Source organism: Mobula birostris, chromosome 2 (genome assembly GCF_030028105.1).
Source record: "Mobula birostris isolate sMobBir1 chromosome 2, sMobBir1.hap1, whole genome shotgun sequence".
Classification (NCBI taxonomy): Eukaryota; Metazoa; Chordata; class Chondrichthyes; order Myliobatiformes; family Myliobatidae; genus Mobula; species Mobula birostris.
In genome coordinates this window covers 94,582,702-94,609,361 of record NC_092371.1, presented here as the reverse complement: position 1 = coordinate 94,609,361, position 26,660 = coordinate 94,582,702, and the positions used below count along the sequence as shown (strand labels likewise).

The window sequence follows — 26,660 nt, the reverse complement described above, 5'->3', positions numbered from 1 at the left end:
CAGTCTATGGCCATGAATTCCAGATTCACCATCCTCCAGCTGAAGAAATTTCTCCTCATCTCAGTGTAAAGGGACAATTCTTTATTTGAGGCAGCACCCTTGGATCTAAAGACTCTCCGAATGAAAACATCATCTCCATGCTTACTCTATCCAGACCTTTCAGTATCTCAATGAGATTCTCCCTCATCCTTCTGAATTCCATCAATCTTTATTCTTCCTATCTATATACCCTGCAGTTCCCTAAAGTGCATTCTGTCTGCCATTTCTTTGCAGGAGAACTTGGACAGGTCAGGAGAGTGGGCAGACTACCTGTCATGGTTACACACATGAAAAGCTAGAGGAATTCAATAGATTACTCAGCATCTATGAAGGAAAATATATAATTAATATCTCAGGTTGAGATTCTTCATCAAGATGGCTTTGCTACAGATTTCCAGCATCTGTAGACTTCTGTATTTCCATTACGCTGCTGCCACTGTGATACTACCCATTCCTCCACCTCCCTTGGAATTATTTACAAACTTGGCCACAATGGCATCACTTCCTTCATCCATATCATTCATGTACAAAGTGAAAAAAATTGCAGTACCAAGACTGATCCCTACAGAACTCCATGAGTCACTAGCAGCATCCTGAAATTCCCATTCTATTTCTGGCAGCCAGCCAAACTTCTATTCATGGTAGTACATTGCCTCTAAAACCACATGCCTGATTTTGTTTAGCAGCACTTGCCAAAGTTCTTCTGAAAATTCAAGAAAATAGCACCCAGTGACTCTCTTTTGTCTAACCTGCTGGTTACCTCCTCAAAGAGTTCAAACAGATTTGTCAGACAAGATCTCCAATCTTCCCGTACAAAACCATGCTGACTTTGCCCTATTTTATCGTGTACCCTGAAACCTTCTCCTTAACAATGGATTCTACCAACCACCGAGGTCACACCTATAATTTCTCATCTTTTGCCTCCCTCACTTCCTAAACAGTAGTATCACATGCGATTTTCCAGTCTTCTGGGACCCTCCCTTTCCCTACTGAAAGCAGCACATTAATCCACAGTTCAGGGCAGTTTTTTTTTATCATAACGACTCATTGCTTACAATAGCATTTTTCCCACATTATTTTTGATCTGTTTTCATTCACTTTAAATTGCCTTTTTGTCCCTGATCAATCTGCTATCAAGAACAGCTCCTGTCTATTTACCTTCTTAAACATACAAAATAGGAGCAGGAGTCAGCATCTGACCCGTTGCCCCTGTTCCATCATTCAATACGATCGTGGCTGATCTGGCTGTGGACTCAGCTCCACACACCTGCCTTTCCCCCACATCCCTTAATTCCCCTGCTATGCAAGAATCTACAACATCTAATTGTATCTTAAATATATTTAATGAGGTAGCCTCTAATGCTTCCCTGGGCAGTGAATTCCATGGACTCATTACTCTCTGGGAATTGTAGTTTCTTTTAATCTCTGTCCTAAGTCTGTTCCCCCAAATCTTAAGGCTACGTCCCCTAGTTCTCATCTCAATTACCAATGGAAATACCTTTGTTGCCTCTATCCTTCCCATAATTTTCATGTTTCTATGAGATCCCCTCTCATTCTTCTGAATTCTAGCAAGTATAGTCCCAGGTGACTCAGTCTCTCTTCATAAGTTAATACTCTCATCTCACTGCACTGCCTCTAAAGTCTTTCCTCAAGGAGACCAGAACTGCATGCAAAGGCCTCACCAGTACGCTGTACAGATGCAGCACAACTTCCCTGCTCTAACAATGAAGGCCAGCACTGCACTCCATTTGCCTTCTTGATATCCTGTTGCACCTGCAAACCAACCTTTTGCGGTTCATTCACAAGCACTCTCAAGTCCTTCTGCCCAACAGCAGGCTGCAATCTTTCACCATTTAAAAAACTCATCTTTTATTTTTCTTATCAAAGTTGCTGACCTCGCATTTACCAATGCCTCCACCTGAAAGACACTTGTCCCTTCAATTAACCTATTAAAATCTCTCTGCAGACTGTATAATTTGTTTTCCCACTCAATTTAGTGTCATACTTGGTCCCTCTTCCAAATTGTTAATGCCCATCCTAACGGTTGCAGGTCCAGCACCACTGCCAACCAGAGAAATACCCATTTATTCCACCTCTCTGCCTACTATTGGTTAACCAATCAATAGAACTCCATACTGGGACCAGCTAGTGGCACAACGACATCAGCGCCGGACTCAGGAATGGAGGTTCCCGGGTTTGAACCCAGCCGGGTCCGCTCTCCAGTACGCTTTCCATCTGTGCCGGGTTGAGTGTCGAGATCGCAACTCGACCTCGTAAAATAAAGGGAAAAATGCCGCAAAATGTCTGTGTGAGGAGTGGCGTGCCACACAGTCACCCTCTTTTGCTTCGCGCCTTGTAAAGGCATGAAAAAGCCATCATCCCGCCAAAATCACATACGCACGGATGCAGATGCACACACGCAAAAAAAAACTCCATGCTAATACATATACCCCAACTCACCTTATCGAGTGCCTTCAGGAAATGGAAGTAGACAACATCTACTTGTTCCCCTCTATCCACTGCGCTCATTATATATCAAAGAACTCCAGTAAGTTTGTCTAACAGGACTTGCCTTCATGAATTTATGCTGCTCTGCCTGATGAAACTATTTCTATTCAGATTTCTCGCTTTTTCTTCCTAATCACAGACAGACGAACTGGCTTATAGTTGCAACACACATCAAAGTTGCTGGTGAACGCAGCAGGTCAGGCAGCATCTCTAGGAAGAGGTACAGTCGACGTTTCAGGTCGAGACCCTTCGTCAGGACTAACTGACGGAAGAGCTAGTAAGACATTTGAAAGTGGGAGGGAGAGGGGGAGATCCAAAATGATAGGAGAAGACAGGAGGGGGAGGGATGGAGCCAAGAGCTGGACAGGTGATTGGCAAAAGAGATATGAGAGGATCATAGGACAGGAGGCCCAGGGAGAAGGAAAAGGGGGAGGGGGGGAAAAAAAACCCAGAGGATGGGCAAGAGGTAGAGTCAGAGGGACAGAGGGAGAAAAAGGAGAGTGAGAGAAAGAATGTGTGTACAGGTTTCCCCTGCTATCCGAAGGTAGAGCGTTCCTATGAAACGGTTCGTAAGCCGAAATGTTGTAAAGCGAAGAAGCAATTACCATTTATTTATATGGGAAAACTTTGTGAGTGTTCGCAGACCCAAAAATAACCTACCAAATCATGCCAAATAACACATAAAACCGAAAATAACAGTAACATATAGTAAAAGCAGAAATGATATAATACACAGCCTATATAAAGTAGAAATACTTCTCTACAATGATTGCCTGCACAGATCTCCGTAGCGAAAACCTCACGCAAACGCTCTCGGCAGAAAATCTCATGCAAGCGCTGTTGGCATAAACGTGCTCTTCAGTAACCTTTAAACTATGAAGCTGCCAAATCTACCAAATAACACATAAAAATACACGGCCGATATAAAGTAGAAATAATGTATGTACCGTGTAGTATCACTTACCGGAATTGGGAAAACAGCGCGGAGCACACTGATGATGGTGTGTTAGACTGAGGCGTCGCAGGCTGGGTGGTGCAGTGGCCCCCACCTTCTGGGCCGCTGACCCGATACATTACCACGAAGAACGCAGCAGTCACCGGCAGACACACAGCACATAGTTAAGAAAAAAGCCGAAATAAACATGCTAATTAATTAGGTGCTGCCCGGCACGTAAATGTCGGCGCAGATCAGAGGCGATTGCATCGCCTCTGATCTGGGCTGACAATTACGTGCTAGGTGACACCTAATTAATTAGCATGTTTATTTCGGCTTTTTTCTTAACTATGTGCTGTGTGCCTGCCAGCTACCGCTGCGTTCTTCGCAAATCGGTACAGTATCTGTCCAGGGCCTGGGTGTTGGGGTGGTGGGACACGGGGGTGTCATCTCATCATTGATCAGGGCAGGCAGCTCATCTTCTCCTATGACTGCCCGCCTCGATGTCAAAGGTCGAGGTTCTTCATCTGCTGTGGCTGATATGGAAGGCTTGCTTGACTGCTGAGCCTCGCGCATTTTTCTATCATACAGTTGTTCGTAAGCACTCAAACCATCTTGCAAATACCCCCTAAACCTACGTACTCTTTCAAAATTAAAGTCGTACTTTATCATTGCAGCGAAAATCTCACGCAGTTGCTTCACTTTCTGCATTCAGTTTCGATTGTTATCCTTTCCTCTTCCAATTGCATCAGCTCTGCATCTCTGCCATGGGATGCCAAAACCTCTTCAACATCATCTTCGTCAACTTCCACAAGCCAAACTCACTTTGTCCTTGCTTCATTCACCACGATCGAAACGCTTAATTATGTCTAGTTTTACACTAAGTGTAACACCCTTGCTCTTTCAGGCTTTTCTGACACCTTGGAACTCATCTTGCTAACGGCTGCTCAATGCAACGTGTTTAAGCAATGCCGTTCCGAATCTGGGGCAGAGCGGCTGCCTTTCTTCGTAACACTGAAAATACCTTCTGAAAGCGAAAAGAGGGTACTAATGTAGGTCTTTCGTAACAGTGAGGTTTCGTAAAGCGAACGTTCGAAAAGCGGAGGACACCTGTATATAAATAAATAACGGATGGGGTACGAGGGGAGGTGGGGCATTAGCAGAAGTTAGAGAAGTCAATGTTCATGCCATCAGGTTGGAGGCTACCGAGATGGAATATAAGGTTCCTCCAACCTGAGTGTGGCTTCATCTTTACAGTAGAGGAGGCCGCGGATAGACATGTCAGAATGGGAATGGGATGTGGAATTAAAATGTGTGGCCACTGGGGGATCCTGCTTTCTCTGGCGAACAGAGCGTAGGTGTTCAGCAAAACGATCTGCGTCGGGTCTCGCCAATATATAGAAGGCCACATCGGGAGCACTGGACGCAGTATATCACCCCAGCTGACTCACAGGTGAAGTGTCGCCTCTGCCCCTCTGACTATACCCCTTGCCCATCCTCTGGGTTCTCCCCCGCCCTTTTCCTTCTCCCTGGGCCTCCTGTCCCAAAATCCTCTCATATCCCTTTTGTCTTGGCTCCATCCCTCCCCCTCCTGTCTTCTCCTATTATTTTGGATCTCCCTCTTCCCCCTCCCACTTTCAAATCTCTTACTAGCTCTTCCTTCAGTTAGTCCTGACGAAGGGTCTCGGCCTGAAACGTCGACCGCACCTCTTCCTAAAGATGCTGCCTGGCCTGCTGTGTTCACCAGCAACTTTGATGTGTGTTGCTTGAATTTCCAGCATCTGCAGAATTCCTTGTGTTTGGCTTATAGTTGCCCGTCTTTTGCCTACATCCTTTTTTAAACAGTGGAGTGACATTCGCTGTCTTCCAATCTACGAGGACCTGCTCAGAGCCCAGAGATTTTAGTAAATTATCACAAATACATCTACAATAACTTTAAATATTTCTATCATTATTCTGGATGCATTCTGTCAGGATCAGGGAACTTGTCTACCTTTAGACTCACTAGTTTGCTCATTACTACTGTTTTAGTGACACTAAAATGAGGTTCTCACCTCACATCACATCCACAAGATCTCTCTGTGGCATTTTAGATGTGATCTCCACTGTGAAGACCAACACAAAATAGTCATTCAAAGCCTCAGCAATTTCTAATTACCCAATATTAATTTCCCTTTCTCATCTTTCAAGGAACCTACATTCACTTTAGCTACCCTTTCTTTCCTATAATAATAAAAACTTTTACTAACTGGTTTTACATTTTGTGCTGGTTTACTTTCATAATCGATATTTCCTTTCCTCATTGCCTGCTTAGTGGTTCTTTGCTGCTTTTTAAGATTTTCCCAATCTACCATGGGTGACAAGTGAGGTGGAAAATCTAGTCAGGTGGAAGAAGGTAGCATACATGAGGTTTAGAAAGCAAGGATCAGATGGGTCTATTGAGGAATATAGGGTAGCAAGAAAGGAGCTTAAGAAGGGGCTGAGGAGTGCAAGAAGGGGGCATGAGAAGGCCTTGGCGAGTCGGATAAAGGAAAACCCCAAGACATTTTTCAATTATGTGAAGAACAAAAGGATGACATGAGTGAATGTAGAACCAATTAGAGATGGGAAGATGGGAATATTAAAGGTGGGAAGATGTGCCTGGAGGCTGTGGAAGTGAGAGAGGTCCTCAATGAATACTTCTCTTTGGTATTCACCAATGAGAGAGAACTTGATGATGGCGAGGTCAATACGAGTGAGGTTGGTATTCTGGAGCATGTTGATATTAAGGGAGAGGAGGTTAAAATACATTAGGACAGTTATGTCCCCGGGGCCTGAGGGAATATTCCCCAGGCTGCTCCACGAGGCGAGGGAAAAGATTGCTGAGCCTCTGGCTAGGATCTTTATGTCCTCGTTGTCCATGGGAATGGTGCCAGAGGATTGGAGGGAGGCGAATGTTGTCCCCTTGTTCGAAACATGTAGTAGGGATAGTCTGGGTAATTATAGACCAGTGAGCCTTGCGTCTGTGGTGGGAAAGCTGTTGGAAAAGATTCTTAGAGATAGGATCTATGGGCATTTAGAGAATCATGGTCTGATCAGGGACAGTCAGCATGGCTTTGTGAAGGGCAGATTGTGTCTAACAAGCCTGATAGAGTTCTTTGAGGAGGTGACCGGGCATATAGATGAGGGTAGTGCAATGGATGTGATCTACATAGATTTTAGTAAGGCACTTGACAAGGTTCCACATGGTAGGCTTATTCAGAAAGTCAGAAGGCATAGGATCCAGGGAAGTTTGGCCAGGTGGATTCAGAATTAGCTTGCCTGCAGAAGGCAGAGGGTCGTGGTGGAGGGAGTACATTAAGATTGGAGGTTTGTGATTAGTGGCGTCCCACAAGGATCGGTTCTGGGACCTCTACTTTTCATGATTTTTATTAACGACTTGGATGTGGGGGTAGAGAGGTGGGTTGGCAAGTTTGCAGACGACACAAAGGTTGGTGGTGTTGTAGATGGTGTAGAGGATTGTCAATAGACAATAGGTGCAAGAGTAGGCCATTCGGCCCTTCGAGCCAGCACCACCATTCACTATGATCATGGCTGATCATCCACTATCAGTATCCAGTTCCTGCCTTATCCCCATAACCTTTGATTCCACTATCTTTAAGAGCTCTATCCATCTCTATCTTGAAAGCATCCAGAGACTTGGCCTTTACAGCCTTCTAGGGCACAGCATTCCATACATCTACCACTCTCTGGGTGAAAAAGTTTTTCCTCAACTCCGTTCTAAATGGCCTACCCCTTATTCTTAAACTGTAGCCTCTGGTTCTGGACTCACCCATCAGCGGGAACATGCTTCCTGCCTCCAGCATGTCCAATCCCTTAATAATCTTTTATGTTTCAGTAAGATCCCCTCTCGGCCTTCTAAATTCCAGAGTATACAAGCCCAGTCGCTCCAATCTTTCGACATATGACAGTCCCGCCATCCCGGGAATTAACCTTGTGAACCTACGCTGCACTCCCTCAATAGCAAGAATGTCCTTCCTCAAATTTGGAGACCAAAACTGCACACAGTACTCCAGGTATGGTCTCACCAGTGCCCTGTACAGCTGCAGAAGGACCTCTTTGCTCTTATACTCAATTCCCCCTTGTTATGAAGGCCAGCATGCCATTAGCTTTCTTCACAGCCTGCTGTAATTGCATGCTTGCTTTCAGTGACTGATATACAAGAACACCTAGATCTTGTTGTACTTCCGCTTTTCCTAACTTGACTCCATTTAGATAATAACCTGCCATCCTGTTCTTACCACCAAAGTGGATAACTTCACATTTATCCACATTAAACTGCATCTGCTATGCATCTGCCCACTCACATTTATCCACATTAAACTGCATCTGCCATGCATCTGCCCACTCACCCAGCCTGTCCAAGTCACCCTGCATTCTCATAACATCCTCCTCACATTTCACACTGCCACCCAGCTTTGTGTCATCAACAAATTTGCTAATGTTACTTTTAATTCCCTCCTCTAACTCATTAATATATATTGTAAACAGCTGCGGCCCCAGCACTGAACCCTGCGGTACCCCACTGGTCACCGCCTGTCATTCCGAAAGGGACCCATTAATCTTTACTCTTTGTTTTCTGTCAGCCAGCCAATTTTCAATCCTTGTCAGTACTCTGCCCCCAATACCATGTGCCCTAATTTTGCCCACTAATCTCCTATGTGGGACTTTATCAACGGCTTTCTGAAAGTCCAGGTATACTACATCCACTGTCTCTCACCTCTTCCTAGAGATGCTGCCTGGCCTGCTGCGTTCACCAGCAACTTTTATGTGTGTTGCTTGAATTTCCAGCATCTGCAGAATTCCTGTTGTTTACTGTCTCTCCCTTGTCCATTTTCATAGTTACCTCCTCAAAAAATTCCAGAAGATTAGTCAAGCACGATTTCCCCTTCGTAAATCCATGCTGACTCGGACCGATCCTGTTACTGCTATCCAGATGTGTCATAATTTCAACTTTTATAATTGACTCCAGCATCTTTCCCACCACCGACGTCAGGCTAACCGGTCTATAATTCCCTGTTTTCTCTCTTCCTCCCTTCTTGAAGAGAGGGACAACATTGACCACCCTCCAATCCACAAGAACTGATCCTGAATCTAGAACATTGGGAAATGATTACCAATGTGTCCACAATTTCTAAAGCCACCTCCTCTAGCACCCTGGGATGCAAACCATCAGGTCCCGGGGACTTATCAGCCTTCAGACCCAACAGTCTATCCAACACCATTTCCTGCCTAATATAAATTTCCTTCAGTTCATCCATTACCCTAGGTACTTTGGCCACTATTATATCTGGGAAGTTGTTTGTGTCTTCCCTAGTGAAGACAGATCCAAAGTACCTGTTCAACTCGTCTACCATTTCCTTGTTCCCCATAATAAATTCACCCGTTTCTGTCTTCAAGAGCCCAATTTTGGTCTTAACTACTTTTCTCCTTTTCACATACCTAAAGAAGCTTTTACTATCCCCCTTTACATTCTTGGCTAGTTTACCTTCGTACCTCATTTTTTCTCCATGTGTTGCCTTTTTAGTTACCTTCTGTTGCTCTTTAAAAGTTTCCCAATCCTCCGGCTTCCCACTCGTCTTTGCCATGTTATACTTCTTCTCTTTTATTTTTATACTGTCCATTACTTCCCTTGTCAGCCACGGCCTCCCCTTACTCCCCTTAGGATCTTTCTTCCTCTTTGGAATGAACTGATCCTGCACCTTCCGCATTATTCCCAGAAACATTTGCCATTGCTGTTCCACTGTCATCCCTGCTAGGGTATTGTTTCATTGAACTTTGGCCAGCTCCTCCCTCATAGCACCATAGTTCCCTTTGTTCAACTGTAATACTGACACTTCCGAGTTTCCCTTCTCCCTCTCAAATTGTAGATTAAAACTTATCATATTATGGTCACTACCTCCTAATGGCTCCTTTACCTTGAGGTCCCTGATCAAATCCGGTTCATTGCACAACACTAAATCTAGAATTGCGTTCTCTCTGGTAGGCTCCGGTACAAGCTGCTCTAAGAATCCATCTCGGAGGGACTCCACAAACTCCCTTTCTTGGGGTCCAGTACCAACCTGATTCCTCCAGTCTACCTGCATGTTGAAGTCCCCCATAACAACTGTAGCATTACCTTTGCGACATGCCAATTTTAACTCTTGATTCAACTTACACCCTACATCCAGACTTCTGTTTGGGGGCCTATAGAAGATTGCAGAGAGACATTGTCGAAGATTGCAGAGAGACATTGATAGGATGCAGAAGTGGGCTGAGAAGTGGCAGATGGAGTTCAACCCGGAGAAGTGCACGATGGTACACTTTGGAAGGACAAACTCCAAGGCAGAGTACAAAGTAACTGGCAGGATACTTGGTAGTGTGGAGGAGCAGAGGAATCTGGGGGTACATGTCCACAGATCCCTGAAAGTTGCCTCACAAGTAGATAGGGTAGTTAAGAAAGCTCATGGAGTGTTAGCTTTCATAAGTCGAGGGATAGAGTTTAAGAGTCGCGGGGTAATGATACAGCTCTATAAAACTCTGGTTAGGCCACACTTGGAGTACTGTGTCCAGTTCCGGTCGCCTCACTATAGGAAGGATGTGGAAGCATTGCAAAGGGTATGGAGGAAATTTACCAGGATGCTGCCAGGGCACCACTGCTCAATACAAGAGGACATGGCTTTAAAGTAAGGGGTGGGAAGTTCAAGGGGGATATTAAAGGAAGGTTTTTTTTCACTCAGAGAGTGGCTGGTGTGTGGAATGCACCGCCTGCATCAGTGGTGGAGGCAGATACACTAGTGAAGTTTAAGAGACTACTAGACAGGTATATGGAGGAATTTAAGGTGGGGGGGGTTATATGGGAGGCAGAGTTTGAGGGTCGGCACAATATCGTGGGCTGAAGGGCCTGTACTGTGCTGTACTATTCTATGTTCTATATTACCAGTATCCTTCTACTCTTGGCGACTTTAAGTTTAATGCCTTCTTTTATTTTCTTAGGTATCCAAGGCTTTTTCCTCCCATCCTTACTGCACTTGCTTTTAACCAGAATACACAGTACTTTTAAGCACAATGAAAAATCTCTTTGAAAGTTTTCCACTGTTCCTCAAACGTCCTACCATATAGCCAGTGTTCCCAGTCGACACTCCCTCATCCTGTTGTAGACTCCCTTGATTAGGCATAATACACTGGTCTTAGATCGAACAATTGCACCCCCCGTTTGTATGAGCAATTCAAAGATGCTGTGATCACTTTTCCCAAGCGAATGCCTAACAACAAGGTTGTTAATCTTACCTATATCATTGCACAGGAAAAGAACTAAGATAGCATTTTCACTTGTAGGTTCACCAACATGCCTTTCAAGAAAGCTAGCACAAGTGCATTCTATGAAGTCCTCCTCAAGACCCCCTTGACCAACTTGATTTGCCCTATCTATGTGCAAGTTCAAGTTCCCCAATGCAACATGGTTCTTACATACGTCAGATATTTCTTGGTTTATTGCCTGTGCCACTGTAGTGACATTATTTGGTGGTCTATAGACAACTCTCACCAGTAGCTCCCCCCCCCCCCCCACATTTACTATTCTTAATCTCGACCCAGATGGACTCAACATTCTGCCCCTTAGATTGCCCCCTCGTTATTGCCCTGATATCATCCCCCAATTAAGAGCGCTACCGTACCTCCCTAACCTTCCTGCCTATCCTTCTGCATTACCTAATATTCTTGGATATTTAATTCCTGATCATCTCCATCCTGAAACTATGGTTATGTAATAGTCACTAAATCAAACTTGTACTGATCTGAACAAGTTCTCTGACTGTTTTGAATACTATGGGCATTCAGATCGAGTGTCCTTACATTCAGACTCTAGTAACCTTTGTGTACTTTGCATTTGACATTACTGTACTCCACTCTAACTTTGCTTCCCTCTGTCTTTCTGTCTGGATGCCCCGCCGCCACACCCTCTCCCTTCCCTGCCAGCATGATAATATCTTAAACCCTTTATTTGGTCATTTACCCATGTTATGATTTTGTTTTCCTCTCAAGCTTCTTGCTCCAATCACAAGTTCCCCTGTCTATCCTTATAAACAAATCCTGCAACTGATACAATAATTCTAGTACATCTTTTCCGCAATCTTCCTAAGATGTCTGCATCATAGAACCATAGAAACTACAGCACAGAAACAGGCCCTTTGGCCCTTCTTGGCTGTGCCGAACCATTTTCTGCCTAGTCCCACTGACCTGCACGTGGATCATATCCCTCCATACACCTCCCATCCATGTATCTGTCCAATTTATGCTTAAATGTTAAAAAAGAACCCGCATTTACCACCTCGTCTGGCAGCTCATTCCATACTCCCACCACTCTCTGTGTGAAGAAGCCCCCCCTAATGTTCCCTTTAAACTTTTCCCCCCTCATCCTTAACCCATGTCCTCTGGTTTTTTTCTCCCCTTGCCTCAGTGGAAAAAGCCTGCTTGCATTCACTCTATCTATACCCATCATAATTTTATATACCTCTATCAAATCTCCCCTCATTCTTCTACGCTCCAGGGAATAAAGTCCCAACCTATTCAACCTTTCTCTTCTTAATACTTTATGGTTTTAACAGTGTTTCGCAAAATCTCAAGGCAACCTCTCTTTTTGGAAACCCAGGTAATACATGCTTATTTTTGTCAAACTACTCCAACACTTTTGAAGGTAAATGAAGATTCACTGCCTCTCTGTACCACTACAGAACTGTGCCAGCGATCATTATCAATCTTTCCTCATCATCCTTAAAATGGATTACTTTCATATGCCACATGACTGCTACTTTACAGTTGCTCTATCATATTTTCAATCAAGTGTTATCTGCAAAATTTTAAAATTCACCCACCATATGTAATACTATAGAAACAGCGTACCCAGACTGTCCCCGAGGAAACAGTCTCTCCAGTCTGAAGAACTACTTCCCAAAACATTTTTTCCACCCACCCTTTGCCAATTTCCTATCTGTACTGTCACTGACTGAAGACTGCTCAGCAGCCCTTTCATTTGGAATTCACTGTTCACCTTTTGAAAGTCTGAGTGTATGTCATCTTTCCGCTTACCTTCATCAAATCCTCTGTCATCCAAATCCGGTTATTCTAATGCAAATGATCTTACTCTGTCCATTCTAGGTCTTAGAATACAGAACACAGCACAACAACCAGGCCCTTCAGCCCATGATGTTGTGTGAACTAATTAAGCTAATGACACCAAATACCTTCTGCCTGCACATGACCCACAGCCCTCCATTCTCTGCATATTTATGTACCTACCCAAGAGTCTCTAAATGCCTCTATTGCATCTGTTTCCATCACCACCCCAGGCAACGCATTCTACTATTAGATATTTTGACCCTATAGAAAATGTTCTGACTGTCTCCCTGATCTATGCCTCTCATAATTTTCTAAATTTCTATGAGGTCTCCCCTCAGCCTCTGTTGCTCCAGAGAAAACAACCCCAACTTGTTCAACCTCTCCTCATAGCACAAGCCCTCTAATCCAGGTAATATCCTGATAAACACACACAAAATGCAGGAAGAACTCATATTTATTAATATAAATAAGTCTTATTTATTAATAGTCCCTGAGAGATCCGAATTGTTATTCTTTCTCCATATTAACCCTAAACCTTCAACTGCAAGGAGGTTAAGCTCTCTGCTTTACAACTGACCTATTGTCCTTGCACCCTTCTTTTGAATAAGTGGTATAAGAAAATAAAATCACCAAAAAAAAAATCCCCTGCAAATTTTGAATGGTGCCAAGGTATTAGAGCTTTTCTGTGGTACACATTTTTTCTCTCTACCTGTTGCAATTGCTTCCTGATCACAGATTCTTTTTCCAGCTGGGCCTGCAGCATCTCCTTCTGTTTGTTGCTCAATTGCACCTCGTCTTTCAAACCTTTCTTCTTCTTTATCTCCTGTCAGAAATGATGTTTAAAATACATTTAATTCATAACTGTTGAATGTTAAAGAAATTTAACAGTAAACTAAAATTAAATTGGCCTATGCTTAGAAAAGTGAAACTATCTCACATACCTTCAACATCTCAGTGTTGGACTCTGCTCAATAAGTCACAAAAACAAAAAAAAACTGCCATCTTTTAAGAAGCCATATTAAAAATGCCATAAGCTTCTGGAATTTGAAGATGGTACTGATCTACCTGAATCAGAAAGAAAACCCATGCTGCAGGGAAGATGCATCTCCAATGGTGTATGCTTACGGTGAAAATGCTGAAAGCTAAAGGATGTTTTTGGGATACAAAGGATCACAATCAAATTAAGAGGGCTAAGAAAACATATTGCCAATTACCTCTTTAAGTTCCAAATCAATAATTTGCTCCTTGAATGAATAAGCTTTGTTCTCCCGCTTCATATTGGATTTCTTTACAGTTTCCTGTTGAGCCCTAGCACAGAATAGAAGGAATGTTAAAGTACAATTGCAAGAGCAGTTGATTCATCAAGTCTGCTTCTCACCACCATATAAATAACAGGAAGCAGAACACCAAAGGAATAAATGAAATAATTTTGTGGGTTCTGTTAGCCCCTTACAAAACTTGGCTGCTGATCTATTTCATTGAAAATATTTATCATCACCCACCCAAGTATGATATGGAAGAAGAAAGTATAGGAGAGATAGGATCCTTTTAACAGCATAGTCAAATTATTAACAGGCAAGTTTTAAAGGAACATTGTACAAAGTGCTTAAGAAATCTCAACTTTCATATCTTCATTGCACCAAACTGCTTGTATGAATTGATAAATTGCAAAACCAACAAATAATAGCCTTTGTAACACATACAAAATGCTGGAGGAACTCCACTCCTGCTGAAGAGTCTCAGACTGAAACTGTACTTTTTTTCCTCATAGATGCTGCCTGGCTTGCTGAATTCCTCCAGCATTTTATGCGTGTTGCTTCGATTTCCAGCAGCTGCGGATTTTCTCTTGTTTGTGAAAAATAGCCTTTCTTGCTCATTAAACTAATAGAGAGATTGTTTCATAAAGTAACATTAATATCAATATTGCACCCCAAGATACAAGCTATATTCAAATATCTGCTGCATCTAATAGTCTTATGGCTGCAGCATGAACTCCTGTGATATATCTTGCAGCACCTTTGGTTATGCGTTAGGCAGAAGCAAAAACTAAAAATAGTGAAAGCATTAACATCTTGTGAAATGTTGTGAAAAAAACTAACAGCATGGGCTACTGCATCAAGAAAATTTCACTAACACACAGAACAGGACATTTTTAGAACCTTGGTCAACAGAATAACAGGTGCTGATCACTGTAAGGTTTTATTACTTTGGGATGACCATCCATGGATAAAAGTTTTCACTGACTCCGCAGACTGATATGAGACGTAATGGGTATTTTTGTCATTACTTACGTTTGAATTAATGACTTATCATACAGCACTCCCTCAGGAACCAGCATGATCTCATATTCCTCTTTGGTCACCTGGTGGAAGGCATGGTTTTCCAACATGCTTGTGATCAGGCTGCACAGGTGCGGTAAAACAACTGATGAAGCATGAATGGACAGCGAGGCCACAGTGTTTATGACAGCCTAGAAAATGAAAGGCATACAGCATTAAGGTGCAGGTAATAAACTGATGAATTACATATAGCTGGTCTCTGCATATAGCCAACTATCATAGGCTTTTGGCTTTTCCTCTTCAAGCCTTGTCTTCTTCTTTAAGATGCTGCTTAAAAATCTGGCTTTTAAAACATTACACAATTTTAGCAAAATGCAATCATAACACTTGGTAAAACGTATTTGCAAGTTGACCTTGAAAAAAAATCTATAAATTCCATAATTAAGATATTGCCACCATTTTGGCTTGAGGCCAACAGCATTTATTTTGTACAAAATACAAGCCAAAGAGAAATGTAGCTAAAGCCCAATTTTCCCAAATCACCATTGGTAAAGCTTTGATTTCATCTCATCATTCATATCATAACCAAACAGTGGCTTGCTCACTTACAGACAAGCTTGGGGGGGGGGGGGGGGCAGGGGGTGGTAGAATGGCAAATTCTAATATTGCGATGCAAAGCTAATGCCTTAATTTCACCTTTCAAAGGTGGAAATCGAACTAAGGCCCAACGGATCCCACTGTATTTGATAGCCTGTCTTTGAAGGGATGCTGGTGAAGGGGTCAGAAACAGGAGCTTGGAACAAGGAGATGTGTCGGACAGAAAAGGCTGGGAGAAGGGTCAAAAATTGTGGCAAGGGGTATTTTATGCTGAGGGGCAACAGTGTGGACTGAAAGAGATGGGTTTCTCTATGCACTTTTGAACATACAATCAGCCTATGTACATTAGCTAATCTTATATATATATATACAGTCACATACAAAGAGTTACTTGTACTTGTGTTTTATAGGACTGTTTTATACTTGTATTTTTTGTTTTTTTATTGTCCTTTACGTTCATTGTGTTTATTTTTTATTTGTTGCACCGGATCTAGAATAACAACATTCCATTCTCACTTGTATACTGGAGAATGACAATAAACAATCTTGTCAGAAGAAGATGGCAGCAATGAACAACACAACCAGATGACGTCCTTCAGACAATTCACAAACTACTTCTTTCAAATATAATTCTGCTACTATTGGAACTCGCAATTTACATTTTAACGGTGTGATTTTGGATCGATTGAGCGATCTGGCACGTTGTCGTCTCTGAGGGAGTTCAGTGAGGTCTGGAGCAGAGTGTGTAGCCTGTAGGCCAAGAAGCCTGGAAACAGGGCACAGGCCCATGAACTACTCAATTTCTCCCTGATCTTGCTGATTAAAGCATTCAGCAAGATTGAAATAAATGAGAGCGGAAGGCGAGTGGGTGTTCAGCACCGTCTGCCTGCTTATGACCAGTCTTTCTCTCTCTTTCTTTGCTGCCAGAGTCTTGGGTCTTGGGTAAGGTTTGATCTGTGATTGCTCTAAAAATTTGCTCCTCTAAATCCCACACACATTTTTCCTGACTTGTAATGCCACCCCTCCTCCTTTAATCCCTCCTGTTCTGTCGCGTCTAAAATTACAGATCTCCAGAATATTTTAGTGCCCCTTCTTCAACCAAGTCTCAGTAATGGCTACAATATCATAATTGTAGGTGTTAATCCATGCCCTGAGCTCATCTACCTTTTCTATAATACTGCTTGCATTGAAATATACACAGCTCAGAATATCAGTTGCACTATGCTCAACCTTCTGACACCTGACTTTGTCTGAGGTCTTAACAACATCTGTCTCCACACCCTCTCTACTATCTGTTCTGGCACTCTGATTCCCATCTCCCTGCAACTCCAGTTTAACACCGCCCCCCCCCCCCCAATCAGCACAAGCAAACTTTCTCGTTAGGATATAGCTATCCTCCAGTTCAAATACTGTCTCTTCTGTACAAGTCCCATCTTCTCTGGAAGACAGCCCAATGATACAAAAATCTTATGTCCCCTCCTCCTACACCAACTCATGTGTTAAATTGTATGATTTTCCTACTTCTGGTTTCATTAGCATGTGGCACAGATAGCAATCCTGAGATCACAACCCTGGACTTCCTGTCCTTTAACCTAGCACTTAACTCTCTGAACTTACTCTGCAAAACCTTGTCACTCTTCCTACCCATGTCATTAGTACCTACATGGACCACGACCTCCGGTTGCTCACCCTCCCATTCCTTCTTCCAAAATGGAAAAGCTCACTTTTTCCCAATATCATATGCTATCTGCTAACTTCTTATATTATCAGTGATTTGTCCTACATTACAATCTGTTCATTGTAATAATGGAGGCCCTAGCAAAGATACCCATGAAACCCCACTAGCTACTGACTGACAATCCAAGTCACCCATTTATCCCAATACTGCTTTGTTAGTTAGCCAAAGCTGTATAATAGCAACATACTAACCCCAAACCTATGAATTCTCATTGTGTGCAGTAACATTTTGCATGGCACCTTACTTAGTGCCTCTCAGAAATGAGTACACTACCTCACCTTTATCCATCTCAAAGAATTCAGCTAATCAGTTACACACTATTTCCCTTTCATTAAACAGTATTAACACTGCTAGTTTGTCATCTGATTTCCTATATGTCCTCATACTAACTCCTCAATAATTGATTCCAGCATTTTCTCTATGACAGATATTAAGCCACTTGGCCTATAGTTCTCTGCTTTCTGCCACCTTCCTTTCTACAAAAATAGCATTATCTTAGCATTGTTTTCAAGTTTGCAGGATCTCGCCAGAATCCAGCAAATTTTGATAGATTACATCCAACTTCCCTCCAACCTCTTCATTTAAGACTCTACGAGGTCAGCCACTGACTTTCCAAATTTCAGCCACAATTATTCAGTAATAGAGATTGTTCAAAGTTCTTCCTTTCCTGCAGCATTTTGATTATCAGTTATGGCTGGAAAAATTTTATTGCCCTCTATGTGAAGACTGATCCAAAATAATTATTCAGAAATTCTGCCTTTCTAATTTACCAGTCTCATTCTCTAAGGAGCCAATGTTTACATTAACTCATCTTTATAAATACCTATAAAGTTCTTAACATCTGTTCTGTATTATTAGGTTTACAATTGTGCCATTCTCCTTTACTGTAATATTTTTAGTTACCCTTTGGTGGTTTCTAAAAGTTTTCCAACTATCTGAATGAATACACTCTTTTTTTGCAATATCACATGAATTTCTTTTCCCAATTTGAAACCATCATTAGTTAACTGCACCTCCACGTCATTGAGCTTCACTTTCTCTCTGGAATGTACCTTTGATGAGATTCATGAAATATATCCTTAAAATGACTGCCATTGCTGATCATTTTTTTTAATTTTAATCTATTTTCTCAGTCCACTTTTCTCATACAATTGTGATTGTTTTACTTATGTTTAGGACACTAATTTGACTCATATCTTCCAAGGAAACAATTTATTTAAATGCTGCAATTGACACAATTGCCTGGATTTTTATGAAACTTTTATTAAAGCAATGGGCAATTCCTTATTCTTTCACTGTTAACCATAAAAATTAAGCCTACTACCATTTGTTGGAGTGCTGCACAGGTTTAGGCAATGAGCATCCAAAACAATTATGAATGCTGTAAATACTGCTTGGCTAGTACATCAAGTGACATCGGACATTGAGCACCACCTAATCAGTTGCACTTTACTAAGAAGTTGCAAAGGATACAGCTTAAAAAGACACTCCCTCACCTGGCTGTTGACTGTCTGAGAGCTTATGCTGGGCAGAATGTCAGTTAGATGTTTTTTAATGAATTCTGATGGGTCCAGCTTCAGTCTCAGGAGAATAGCTGACCAAAGTCCTGTTTGAGCAGCCTCTACAAAAAACAAAACAGCCATTAGAGACATATATGAGAGCCTGCATGGAATGATGAATTACTCAGCCCAGGCATGGATTATTTCATCATCAACTTAAATGAGAAACTGCATGACACAAAATTACTGAGAGTTTAAAACCAAGTGTTAGGGTAACCTAACCTAGTCACTCCTGTTTCAAATCACAGGTGTGCAAGGAGAAGCCACGTGGCCAGTGCTTTATTTGAATCAACAATATTTCAAAGAAGCACGTGCAAGGAACAATCCAGATCAAAGGCTTGCAACTCAAAGAATGCCCATTACTCAATATTGCTTTGCAATTTGTTAAAGGATGCGGCTACCATTTACTGGTTTTAGTTCTGGCATTGAATTGCAACAGAAGTGGTAGCTAATGCAAAATGTAGCTTTAATCATGTTTTTGGATTTTCATTACTTAAGCTTTCCACCTATCGGACTCAGCTAATCAACAACTGCCAAAACAAATTCAACTGCTAATTTGATTTGTAAAGATGAAAACATTAAAAAGCCATGAACGGACCCTGATGCACCAGGACCTGATGGTGTACCTGGTAGGGAAATGAAAATCTGTGCCAACCAACTGGTGGGAGTGTTCAAGGACATCTTCAATCTCTCACCCCTGCAGCCAGGGTTCCCACCTGCTTCAAAAGGGCGACAATACAACCAGTGCTCAAGAAGAGCAGTGTGATCTGCCTCAACATCCATCGCCCAATGGCACTCACATCTTGTGATGAGGTTGGTCATGGCAAGAATCAACTCCTCCCTAAACAAGGACTTGGACCCACAGCAATTTGCCTACCGCCACAATAAGACTACAGTGAATGCAATCTCACCACACTCTACATGGCCTTGGATCACCATCGGGCTGCTGTTTACTGATTACAGCTCAGCATTCAACACAATCATAACCTCAATTCTAGTCAACAGGCTCCAAACCTAGCCCTCTGTACCTCCTTCTACAACTGGATTCTTGACTTCCTCATCAGAAGTGCAGATCAAAAATAACATCTCTTCCTCACTGACAATCAACGCTGATGCACCTCAAAGATATATGTGCTTAGCCCACTGCTTTACTCTCTCTACAGCCATGACTGTGCGGTTAGGTACAGCTCAAACACCATCAATAAGTGGCTGATGACACAACAATTATTGGCAGAATTTCAGATAGTGATGAGGTGGTGTACAGGAGTGAGGTAAATCAATAGGCTGAGTGGTGTTGCAACAACCTTGCACCTAACATCATTTGACCAAGGAATTAATTGTGGGCCAGGAAGGGGAAGTCAAAGGAACATACGCCAGTTCTCATCAAGGAATCAGCAGTGGAAATAGTTAAGGTATTTCACGTTCCTGCGTGTCAACATATCCGAATATCCACCCTGTGCCCAACATATTGATGCAATTACAAAGAAGGCAAGACAGCAGCTATATTGCCGTAGGAGTTTGAGGAGACTTGGTGTGTCACCAGACTCTCGCAAATTACCCTGGAAAGCATTCTAACTGGTTGCATTACCATCTGGTATGGAGGCGTCACTGCATAGGATTGGAAAGAGCTGCAGAAAGTCATAAACTCATGATGGGCACTAGCCTCCCCAGCAATGAGGACACTTTCAAAATGCAATGCCTCAAAAATGTGACATCAATCATTAAGGACCCCGATCACCTAGATGTGCCCTCTTCTCATTGCTACCATCAAGGAGGTGGTACAGAAGCCTGAAGACACACACTCAACATTTCAGGAATAGCTTCTTCCCCTCTGCCTTCAGACGTCTGAATGGATAATGAACCCACTTACACTACTGATCTTTTTTACTCTTTTAAACTACACATATATTGTAATTTGCAGTATTAATTATTTTATATTGCAATGTACAGCTGCCACAAAACAACAGATTTCACGACTTATGCCAGAGATATTAAATCTGATTCTGATTCTAAAAATAAGATCAAAATTTCAAAGGACTTAAGTGTAATAAAATTAACAGGTGAAGATGAAGACAAAGATGAAAATGTGGTAAGGACAGAGAAGAAATAAGAATATTTACTAAGCAAGTGCCTACCAAGACAGGGAGAAACTGGGATCAAATTTATCACTGTATGACACCATGGCTATCATATAAATCTTTAAATTGCAAAGTTTGGCAAGACAGATCAATATGTCTGCATACAGATTTCTCAGGAATTACTGAGCCACACAGTCGGAATACGTTCAATTTTGAAGGTACAGTACAGATGAGGTGTGCAGGAGCCTAACCCATCAGAGGTTAGTAACAATGAGTTCCGCCAACAGTTTGTTGTGTGCTCCAGATTCCAGCATCTGCAGTCTTATGTCTCTGGCTAAAATAGAAAGATGGCATCATGGGCAGGTGGGATATATTAATTTTGATTTTGAACTCTGTGCAGCTTCTATATTATAGTGTTTATTTTTAGAAGTATAAAGGCAATTGATTCTCCTACTTTAGGGTTAGGTTTACCTCTCTAAAGGTTAAGAATTTTAATCAAGTATAGGCAGTATAGAAATTCTGATGTTTGACCAATTTGATAAGAGCAAAGCTAGCATACAAGTTGTGAAATATTTGGAAGAAAGCGCTATTAGCCGAATATGTTTTAACCATGTGGAGAAGAGGTATCATGTGGCTGGGCTGTTAAAAGGAACTTTAAAATTCCTCTCATATTGTGTTATATCAGGGGTCTGAATCTACTTCTGTCACCCGACAATCAGAAAATCACACTTCAGTTGTTAGGACTTTTTCTGTACAATATAGAGTTAACCTACCTCTAAATAACATAAAATAAATTAAAAACTTGACATAAGTAAAAAGGTACAAATGAGGTAAACAGGGATGGTTATTTTCAGATTAGTGAGATTGTCGCAAGGCAATGCAAATGTAAAAGCCAGGAAAGTAGGCAAAGAGGAAATTATTTCAAGCGCTAATTAGAAGGCAAAATAATTTGCCACAACCCACTTGTGAAGAAATCATAAACTCACTGAGAAGCGGAATTAGACAACTGTTGTAAAAGGAGAATATCAGCAGATTAGGGACAAAGCAGAGAGTGACATTTCACTGCTGGCTCCAAGAATAACTTACACATATTATTATAACATAGAAATATTCGACAATTCTTCTAAATGTTAGCTTGTAACTGAGCAATTTAAGTCTCAAGAAACATGTGTAGTATAGACAGTAAGTTGTTATGCTATTTGAAGACAGCATGCTGTGCTGATAATAGATAATTAGCTTTGCAGGTCCATTACCTTTGAACAAACAAGTTAGAGAAGTGCTTCAAAGTAAGTGCACTTTTTCAACCCTACCTATGGATGGGTGGTGTGCCATGAATACAATATCTCTAGCCAATTTCTCAGCCTCGCTGACGTCATTTTCCAAACCTGGAATACTTGTTATCACACACAATGCCTCCACCAGTACACGAGGGGGGATGTAAGACTTTGCAGCTTCTGTGGGTTCACCCGACTCTGATATTAATTGCTCCGGAGGGATCACCTATCAGAAGGATGCATTATTTTTGACTTGTTGCAGAACAAAGAAACCAATACTCTTTTAATAATGACACATATTAATACAGTGCTCTACAAACTAATAATTAAATCTTTACAGAACTGTGACATCGAACAGCTACATACACTGAGAACTTTACAAAGCTTTCAGTTGGTATATCTGACAAAAGGAACAATTCTTCCTGAACATTCAATGTCCAAATGTGGATCCTGTTCACATTACACTAACAATTGCATAAAAATCCACAGAAAAGTGCATTATAAAGTTTCAATGTATAATTTCTTGGAAGCATGTAGTATTGAAAATTAAAACAGAACATGCAATCATTTAATGGAATAAAATCATATGGCTGGATGGTTGGGGGTGGGGCAGTGTGCACCAAAATGGTAAATATGGCCTAAAATTAGCTTATGCCCTTCAAAGACATTTTGCCAAATATGCTGATAGTTGGCCTTCATGTGAACCTTGATTTGGGACTTGTCACCAAGATGTCTGTCTGCATTGATCGTTGGCACAAGTGCTCTGAAATGATATGGAAAGAATGGGTGCACAGCTATGTTTTATCTGGAATCAAATTTTGAGCCACACAACTATTGAAATATCTCAGAGCCCACTGCAGATAGCTGATTAGCAAGCTTAAAATCCTTCTAGATTTTCCACTAATATTTCAAAATTCTTAGCCATATGCACACCAAGAAAAAATATAGACCTTGTGGGTGTTCAGAACAGCTTGGAGCTCTTCCAGTAGTCCATATGCTAATTTAACACCACCCAGTGATGAAAGCAACTTTCTGATTGTCTGCTGAGCCTGTTTTCGAACTCGCCACACTTTGCTCAGCAGCACAGCCACTAAGGCTTTGTGGTACATCCTGTAAATAGCAGAGATAACACAGTTTGCAGTGAATAGATGCATCACTATCACTCAGCACATTCAGAACAGATCTTAAAACTGACTGATACAAGGAGCTTATTACCACATCATCATTAGATTTGTATCAAAACAGTACATTAATCAAAAATCATGTCAAACAGTGCTTACAAAAATTAAGATGGAGGTTTGAGAACAATTCTATTTTGAAATCCAAAATTCCAGCCATCAGAGATCCAACCCCACCACCAGAAGTAACTTCAGGAGTCCATTTTGGCAGCTGGGTTGTGCTGCTGATTGGAGCGTTAGACAGGTTTCTTTTAAACCTGCCTGTTCACTCAAAACATGCCCTCTTCTCATTGCTACCATCAGGAAGAAGGTACAGGAGCCTGTAGAGAGAATGATTTAGGAACAGCTTCTTCCCCTATGCCATCAGATTTCTGAATGGTCCACAAATCCATGAGCACCACCTCACCATTTTACTTTAGTTTTGCACAACTTACTTTTGTGTTGGGCACATGGCCAAGTGGTTAAGGCATTCGTCTAGTGATTTGAAGGTCGCTAGTTCGAGCCTCAGCTGTGGCAGCGTGTTTGTGTGCTTTTGCAAGGTACTTAATCACACATTGCTCTAGTGTCTGTGCGAGGAGTGGTGCCCCACACAGACTTCCAATCTGTGCCTTGTAAGGCATGAAAATGCCCGACGCAGGCCTCTCATGGTCTGAGTCGACGTTCCCTTCCTCCCTACGTTTTAAATACGTCGCAGTTACTGGGCCATCAGTTAATCAGGGCAGCTGCTTATTTAGGACAAATCCTAAAGAACAAAAACTAATTGAGAAAATAGCCGAGATTCCCTTTGTTTATTTGGACACTATGCCGCTTAATTGGGTCTGGAGACTGTTGCTGAACAGTTTCTAACTAGTGTACTTGTGTGGCTGTTATACACTAACTACACTGTGCTTAGAGCAAACGGTTTTCAAATAGTGTTCAAAAAGGAATAATTTTTATCATTGATTGTTAGCGAGAAATAAAAAGTAGACAATTTGGAACTGTTTTGTTCACTGTGTTTTCAAGCATTTGGGCTTGGAGATATCAGAAACAATTGGGAGTGAAAATTAAATAATTGCACTACTTCGAGTTAGGTACTATGAAGAATTTGAAGCTATCGACAGTCATCTTGAATGTTACAGTGAACACAAAGATTTGAAGGATGCTATTGTTGAAAGCATTGTATGGAGGTAGTCCATTATCTGCACTGTTCCCTCTAAGCTGTGCAAGTGCAAGGCCATACAGTAACTGAAAAACTCCCACACACATATGCTTTGTTGCCGCACATGTGGAATTTTATATAATATTAATATAATTTAAAAATCTATGTAATATAATTGTGAAATACCCTGTGTCAGGGAATATAATCCATAAATTTCATAATTAATAAATGTACCACAACCTTTACTTTAAAATATTTTAGAGCTTCAATGTAACAATAAACACAGAATGGAAATTGGTAGCTCCAATAAACCACCAGCCAGCTGAACATCGATGCACATTACAAAGAAAAAAACATTTATAGTGCCACACAGTTATCAGACTCTGTAAATACGTTCTCCTCAGAGGAGTGGGTAATCTGCGCAGCTGTAAAAAAATATTAGAGGGAACTTTGATTATCTGCACTTGGTGTCTGAACTGATTTTCATTCATTTACAGTGAAGAGAACAGCAGTGCACACTGGATAAATTCCTCCTTTGATAACTATTAGGCCATAAGACAAAGGAGCAGAATTGGCCCTTTGAGCCTGCTCTGCCATTCGAACATGGCTGATTTATTATCCCTCTCAACCCCATTCTCCTGCCTTCTCCCTGTAACCTTTGACCATTCTCACCAATCCATCCTCTGCAGATACAAGACAATTTTATGAAAGGGGCTCCATAAATCTCCCCATTCTCAAAAAATATCACAGCCCAGCATGTAGATGCAAAAGACAAGGCTAATTACACACCATTTCAGCTAAAACTGCAGGGGAATAAGGAATCTCGGCATCTTTCTAAGGTCTTTACATCACAAAAGGCATAATTCAGCCAACTGGATTCACTGCACGTCAATATATAGAAACATTTGAGAAAATTGGGCATTGCAAAAGAAATAGGAACTGACATTATCCTGGTTAACTTCAGAAATAAGTGCATCACTAGACAAGTTGTGATACTAAGTTACAACACTATTATTGTTCTGAGAATATGGGAAAATCTCCAGGTACATTCTGTCCTTAAAAAGACAAATCCAATCTATCCAATCACAGTCTCAACAGTCTACTCTCAATCATTAGCAGAGTGATGAAGCTGTCATTAACAATGTTATCTGTAGCCTGAATAATGATGACACAAAAGACTGAAAATGCTGAATATGGACCAACAAACAATCTGATGCACAGGGTTTCCATGTGGAACATGACAATTCCTTTCCTTTCTGGAACTAATTCACAGTTTTATAATACTGTTGCAGTATTGGTAGTGTTCTAATTTGTTCTGTATTTTATTTAAATATCTCTGAAAGGACCACAACCTTGTAGCGGCTTGGAGGCTTGTGTGCCTCATGACCCAGAGGGCTATGTTGGCTGGAGTCAGGGCTTTATGCTTTGGTTCTCGGTAGGGTCACCCATGCCAAGCAGGTCAAAGGGTAGAGGACAGATTAAGAGTGGTCTAGCGGTTCTCCAGGTTTGGGGGTTCAGCTCAGTGATAGAGGACCTTCATTGCTGCCCTAAACACCAGCGATGTAACGGGGAGTAAATAAAGTTATTTAAATACAGAATTTGTTACAGTGTCTTTTTAAAATACTTTTAACTATTTCCATGAAACTGGCTAATTGGCGCAGTTACTTAGTTGGGCCAAAATGTACCAATCCTGAATTAACCAGCACCTACGACATTTCATATTTCTTACTATAACTTACAGAAATGTTTTTACGTATTGCACTGTACTGCTGCTGCAAAACAACAAATTTCATGATTAGGACTAGGAAGAATAGCTCAGAGTTCCTGATTACTCTGGTTATAAACATGTTCAAGCCATATGTTGGTGAAAACACATGACACTACAGCACATGAAGGTGAATTTAATTATTTAATACGTACTGGCCCTTGATTTCTGGAAGGTCCAAAAGCAGTCTCACTGAGAGTTGCAACACTGTGCAAAGAGCTGTGAAGCAAAGTAAAAAATAATCAATGGAAAAGAAAGATCAACAGGTACACAGTGTAACAAATGTGGTTCTTAAACTAAAGTTCACAGCAACAAAGGTAACTCATGAAAACAGTTGTTTTTAATCACCAAAAGTTCCACTATTATCGTGCGAGTTGATCTGGTTCTGAATTTACTTCTTATTAATTTAAGCTTTTGGGTTCTATTTCCTGTCAACAT

At 41.4% G+C, this 26,660-nt stretch overlaps 1 protein-coding gene across 1 annotated transcript in view; it reads right to left on the bottom strand.

Moving 5' to 3' along the window:
* The window catches only part of gcn1 (GCN1 activator of EIF2AK4), a 182,798-nt gene that overhangs the window by 116,398 nt on the left and 39,740 nt on the right, over positions 1-26,660 (bottom strand). The window contains exons 17-23 of the mRNA XM_072245240.1: positions 26,378-26,441; positions 23,092-23,251; positions 22,178-22,367; positions 18,727-18,851; positions 14,908-15,086; positions 13,831-13,924; positions 13,326-13,439 (exon numbers count right to left, since the gene is read on the bottom strand). Of these exons, the coding sequence (XP_072101341.1) occupies positions 13,326-13,439; positions 13,831-13,924; positions 14,908-15,086; positions 18,727-18,851; positions 22,178-22,367; positions 23,092-23,251; positions 26,378-26,441 (926 nt within the window). The remainder of the gene's footprint in view (positions 1-13,325; positions 13,440-13,830; positions 13,925-14,907; positions 15,087-18,726; positions 18,852-22,177; positions 22,368-23,091; positions 23,252-26,377; positions 26,442-26,660) is intronic.